Consider the following 6357-nt stretch of genomic DNA (forward strand, 5'->3'; position numbering starts at 1 on the left):
CAAACTCATTAGAGCTCTCCCAAAATTCATATTTCAGTCCAAACAGTAAGAACAAACCCAAGTCACGTAACTAAGAAACCAGAATAAATGTGCATAGAGAAAAAGATAATAATGAATGACTCCCAGACAATGAGTAACTTCACTGAATTTCCTCTCTACCAGCGCTTTGTTAACTACCTCTACACCTTCTCCTCTTGTAAATTTGAAACAAAATCTTTAATGACTAGGAGCAAAGAACTCTTTTTCCACTCTGTTGCAACTACATTTGCATGTCAAGGAAAGAATAACAGAACACGAAATGAAAAGTATTTTACTTACTGCCCCGAGTCCAACACATAGCTACAGCACAATGTTAATGTAGGCAATGGTAACTCATGGATAAAAGCAGTATTTACCTGTATGGAAGGGAAGGTCTTATTGTTTTCGGTACTGTGCTCTCCTGGAATGCTGCCTGCCGATCTTCCCTCACATTTGTATCTGAAACGCATGCCCCTTTGCCGGGGTTGTTCAAATATTTCAATGTAGGGCTCAGGGCCACCTTAAAAACAAACCGAAACACTTTTGATGTTAGTACACAGTAGAGCTTAAAAAGCAGCAGAAGATGTACAAATTAGAATATCTAGACTCTTTGATTGACACTACCATCTTTCCACTCGGTCTACCTTCCTACTCTTCTTTTTATGTACATGCACACATTGAAGGTGGGGGGGCGAGGGGAGAAAACAGATTTAAATGAAGCCTCTGGGTATCAATGCCATGAAGTAATTAGCAAAGGACGCCGTCCCCTCCACCTCGCCTAGAACTTCGCTTCTTTTAGCTATTAGAGTATGTATCTGATGAAAGATGATTTTATACAACAGAAAACAAATCATTATTTTGAGGGAATGGTTGATATTTTTAATTCCAATTCCACTTGGAGGAATGGCTGTCCTCTCAATGTACAGACACTGTCAAGTACTATGTTCTCTTAAATGTCCTCTGAAAGTGAAGACGTTTCCTCAGAATTGATTGATTTTGTTCCTATCAGAGTGAAGCAGAAACTATGCAAATTATGGGGAAAAAAAAAAAAACAACCCACCAGCCCTACTGGGTTGAATACCATCACTGTGGGCTCAGAAAATACCTGATAGTTGGTATTGAATTCTACATGTTGAGCTGCCCACCTCCCACAGGGCTAGCTTCTAGTTGCAGTATCTCCCCAGACAACGAAACCTAAGTAAAAGCTATTGTGCAATTGTCAACAAGAGGTTTTCAGGAAACATGAGTGCTAGACAAGAATAAGAGACAAAAGAACTCTTAAAGGGGGGGGGTGGGGGGGGTGGATGGTGGTGTGGTGTTAGAAAGACATTAACTTAGCAAGAGTGTAAGTACTCTTCAAGTGATGTTTTATTGCCAGACAGTAACAAGTTATTTAATATATCTCACTGAGAACATCAAACAGGATAGTCAATCAGTGACAACAGTGGGATGGCATGTGAAAAACAAATAACAGAGGGTAAGTAAATATTGTAGAAGTTGAATCATCATGGTGCTGCACGATCAGAAGAACATAGCTTATGGAAATGTCTACTGAGCTCTCTGTCATCTTCACATAATAGCATCCTACTCAAGCAAGGTTGAGCATCACAAACAAACATGACAGGCAACATCCTGTGGCACAGCACTGAAAAAAAGTGCTTGGACTTCAACGTAATAAGCAAAATAGTTATTAAATATATTGAAAGTGCTAAAAGGGTAAAAGATCCCCTACTTCCTTTTGCCCAAGGTCTACACAGCCTATGAGGCCAAGCAAAGACGTGGATTCCAATCTTAACTCCATAACAAAAGCTTCTCTTTTGCGGCACCTACAGTGATTTAGGTATACCTGCCAACACAAAGCTTGAACTTTATGCCTGGGATTTGTTGGTGGCAAAACAGCTCCAGTGCTGCAGCAGTTCATACTCAAAGTAGGAAAATGTTATGACCTAAAAGATAAAGTAACTAAGAGAAGTAGAGACGGGATGGAAATAACTACAGCTGAGATGTCTGAGATGTCACCTTCGTCTGACCCGAACGCACATTTCAGCTCTAACACACCTACAGACAGCTGTGGAATGGAAGGATGTAAAAGCACCTCTTACGCTGGAATTATCTTCAACAACACGTGCGTTTTCAAAGCCCTTTAAAAAAAGCACAATGTGTTTCAACTCCAGGCTGCATTTGGAGCCAAACATTGGAGAACTACACTTTAGGACTCTCTATATTCCTTTCTAACGATTTATCAGAATGCAATATCTAAACTGATCACCTCCCATCAAGGAGATTTTAAATAATTTTGTGAAAATAGCCTGTGAGCTGTCATATTAAATACACGTTAGCAACTACCCTAGGTCCAGTCACTTACAAGGATGGTCCCTTTTCTAGATACTTCCCAGATCTTACCTAACCCTCCTTTAGATAAGCTTTGTATATTTTCTCTTTGTGGAAAATAAGCAAGTCCAGCAAAGGCGAAGGGGAGGCATGAGCAATGATAACAAAAAAGCCTAGAAGTGACGTAAAGCCGGCTTCAAAGACAGAGCAGAAGTCTGAGCTTCTCACAAAACTGAGTTCACACACCAGTGTATGGCTCTCAACTTTCACCCTTACATTTACTTATGCTATTGTATTTATCAGCACAGTCCGGTGGACCAGGCAACGGAGGACTTCTGCCAGCAGTGAGGAGCGACCGCGGCGTATCAGTCAGCCTCCCATTTCCATCATGGAATTGAGGAGAGAAAAGAACCTCACCTTTCTGTTCCTACGTAACGCAGCATGCCACAAATACAGACACATATCCATATACTATATTAAAAATCTATTTTAGATGTTATAATGACAAAATTGCACTAAGGTGCCTACTAATCATCTTACTTCGGAGATGCGCAGGCTTACATAGCTGCTAACCAGACGCACAGTACACCCACATACATTACGTATTTCTCAAAACCAGCTAGAGCCTTGCTGCTTGAAACTACTATAGAACACAATCACTTCAAGTCTTGATCTCTCTCTGCTTTAACCAGTAATTTCCCTTCGTGCTCCATTAAAACTTGCTTAAGAGGACTTTTTTTTCTCACCCATTAAGAGCACTTCATTTTAAAACTCTGAGCTCAATGATCTTTACGGGGCTGCGGTTGAAACAAATGTCATTGAAGGCAAACCCACTGCTTAAGAGCAGGTGTGTTTGTGGGAAAGTAAAGCTCAGTGACACAGTAGCCTCCAGAGATTAAACATTAAGCGTCACTTTATCTTGGTTCTCTCTCACTCTATTTAAGAATCACGTTATCACCTCTACCATGATTATCGGTGTCATCGTGTTTCATGTAGAGAGGAAAACACATGAAAGTGTTTGTGCAAACTAAAGGTATTATCAGCACTCCGGAGCCAAGTGGAGGGCTGTTTGGTGTTCCCTATTTCTGTAAATCAGCAATGTGCTTGTGAAGTGGCATGGCTTAACTATTTCACAATCTACTCTCACACACAGAGGTCTGTTAGTTCCCACACAGTTGCTGAAGACCTCTCCTCTTCGGGTCTTGCTGTGTTTGTCAAACAAATACAAGCGATGTCAAAAAACAAGCTCTCTTTTGCTAATACTGGAAGAGAAATGCACGGCTACTCGTATTACCTACCTGGCCACAACTATTCGGCGAAGTATGTGAAATGGGAGAAAAGCAAAAGTCTAGCTAATCCTTCATCTAAGTGCCTAAGAGTTTAATTTGCATTTGTAATTAATTATAATTGCCTATACACATGCTAGCAATAGAAACATTATACTACATATTACAACCTGCCTCTTGTTCTTTTTGTTATGAAATTGTTTATCCCCCCCATGCCCTGAACACTACACTAATTTAAAAGAGAATACAAGAGAACAACTGTCCCAATTACATACGCAAGGAAAATAGGCAAAACGAGTAACAACTCCAAGAGCTCAGCCAGCTTCTGCTCATTCAAGAACTGAACATTTTTTTCTTCTCATCCGTTTTCAGCAATACAAAAAGGAACAAAAAGACAACCCCAGAAAACACTTCCACGTGGGCTTCTCCACGACAAGAAACCTGGGCCAGTCTGAAGTTTAACACGGCCTGTGCCATTAGGGAGGAAGCGTGACATGCTGCCACCAAGCAAAGCGACAACGGAATCAAGGGTCCGCACGTTTTGTCCCGTTCCTTAGCTGAAAGGAAGCGGGCTCTGGAGGGACTACACCATTTCTAATTTTCTCGCACAACTAAGAGCGCCCTGTGAACAGGCTCTCTCCAGCAACGCCTGCGCGTGACAGCAGAGTAGCTGTGGGTCTTTGTGGAAGATGTGAAAGTATCACCCGAAACCCCACGACGCGAGGCAACTGCAGCGAGACAGAGACGGGAGAAGTGTCGCCCTTCGACCTTGATGTCACTGCTCTCAGTGGTGACCCCACGTCCTCCACGGCAATAGCCTTCTCTGAAGGGCAAGGGCACACAGTCTATACGCTTGTCACCTCCTGCAACAGCTCAGGCAAAAGGGACTACGGTGGAAGATGTGTTAGAGCACCTTCTAGCTCAACCTGAAATAACCGAAAGCTTAAACATGTTTTTATTTTAGAAAGCAGTAATCTACCTCGGACTCCACGAACTGTACCGATTCTAACAGAGACAAACTGCTCATAAACTTCCTCTTTACTATCGCGTTACATTACAGAACTGCAACCAAAAGGCGGGGGGGGGAAACACACAACCAAAAAACTACAAAAGCTAGCTAGTACCAGGAAGTTATGAACTTCCCCTACCGAAAAATTCCTTATCTAGTTCCTAATTACACTAAAAATACATTAAGACGTGAAGAAAAGTGCTACCTCCCGCTTCAGCTTCGCCACTCGCAAATACAACGCCGTATTTAAAAGATGCCTCCCTACAAACGGAGCGGTCTTCGCCGCCGGTTGACAGCGCGCACACACGCATAGCAGAAGCGAGCGTTCGTCCTTCGGTAAGGGGTAACAGAGCGCGCACCCCTAAGTTTTGCGGCTGGAGAGCACCCGTCCTTAGAAATGCCCTTCTAATTAACGCTGCCACATCTTAAGTTTTGGGTTTTTTTTTTTTTTAAACCCTAAGACAGACAGCAGAGAAACACCTTCCGAGAGGATGACAAATTCGGTTTCATTTAGCCTAAAGAAACTTAATTGGGCTTTTCGCTGCGATTACTCAACGCGCGATCCCTCGTCTACGTTACTTTGCATTGATGCCATCCCCTTTTCTCGTTCGTTCGCATTTTCGGCCAGATTTTGGCAAGTTCCCGGCGCGAGCAGGGCCCTGCCGAGGAGTCCTCGGCCTCCCGCCCAGAGACGCGGCCCGCGCGCTCGCTTAACGCCCCGACCCGTTCCCACGACGCGATTTTAAGACTCGGAAGAGCCTTTCCGACACGCGACAGCCCGGCACGGGCTCGCCGCCGCCGCTCTGAGCGACCTTCCTCCCTCAACTTCGGCCACGAAAGCCTCCCGAGCGAGGCAGGCGGGCGCCGAGTTACCATCAGGAGCAGGCGCCGGGTGGCGGGGCGGGGGCACGGCCGCTCGCCGGCCCCTGCGGGCCCAAGCCAGCGGGAGACGGCGGAAGAGAAGCGAACCGCCCCCCCCCAGCACAGACACGAGAGCCAGCCATCGCTTGGGGCTCGGCTCTCCGCCGCCCGCATCGCCATGATGCCGGGGCACCGCGGGGCGGGGGGGGAGAGAAGCGGGGCCGCGCTCACACACCCTCCCCCCCGCCCGCCGCCTTGGGGCCCGTCCCGCCGCTCACCGGCCATGCTGACAGCTCCGCGCAGCCGCTCCGGCCCCACTGCCGCCGCGGGGCTCCCCGCCTGGGCCCCGCACGCCTCTGGAGGGACAGACAGACGGATGAACAGACGGCGGCTCGGAGGGACGGCCCGCCCCGGCTGGCTGCGCCGCCGCGCCCCGCTCGCCGCCCTTTTCAGGGGGAATTTCCCGGCGGGCGGGCGCGGAGCCGCCCCCGCCGCGCCCCGCCCGGCCCCGGGGCCGCCGGGAGCCGGGCCCGGTCTCCCCCCTGCCCCGGGGAGGAGGAGCGCCGGCCACCCCCTCCCCGCCCCGGCGGAGGCCGCCCCCGGCTCCCTTCCTTTCCTCCGTCACGGCCGGACGTAAAAAGTTCTCTTGCGTGTGCTGGCGTGAACCGCTGAGGTCAGAGGTCAGGCTAGCCCCTGCCCTCACCCTCTTCCTCAGCACCCCCCGCCCGTCACCGTCCCTCGCTGCAAGCCCCCGGGGGACCCCGCGCTCTCCCCACCCGCGTTTCTCTCAGCCGCGCGGGGCCCGGTGGGCCCAGGCGGCCGGCAGCACCAGAAAACCCTGCTTCCTCCTGC

At 48.1% G+C, this 6357-nt stretch overlaps 1 protein-coding gene across 1 annotated transcript in view; it reads right to left on the reverse strand.

Moving 5' to 3' along the window:
* REL (REL proto-oncogene, NF-kB subunit) overlaps nucleotides 1–5685 on the reverse strand; it is a gene marked incomplete at its 5' end in the record, with an annotated part of 30808 nt that extends 25123 nt beyond the window's left edge. The window contains 3 exons of the mRNA XM_081998630.1: nucleotides 396–538; nucleotides 2632–2776; nucleotides 5518–5685. Of these exons, the coding sequence (XP_081854756.1) occupies nucleotides 396–538; nucleotides 2632–2776; nucleotides 5518–5685 (456 nt within the window). The remainder of the gene's footprint in view (nucleotides 1–395; nucleotides 539–2631; nucleotides 2777–5517) is intronic.
* Nucleotides 5686–6357: the final 672 nt, after the last annotated feature.

The sequence above is a fragment of the Phaethon aethereus genome (genome assembly GCF_964289735.1).
Source record: "Phaethon aethereus genome assembly, chromosome: 3".
NCBI classification, from domain to species: Eukaryota; Metazoa; Chordata; class Aves; order Phaethontiformes; family Phaethontidae; genus Phaethon; species Phaethon aethereus.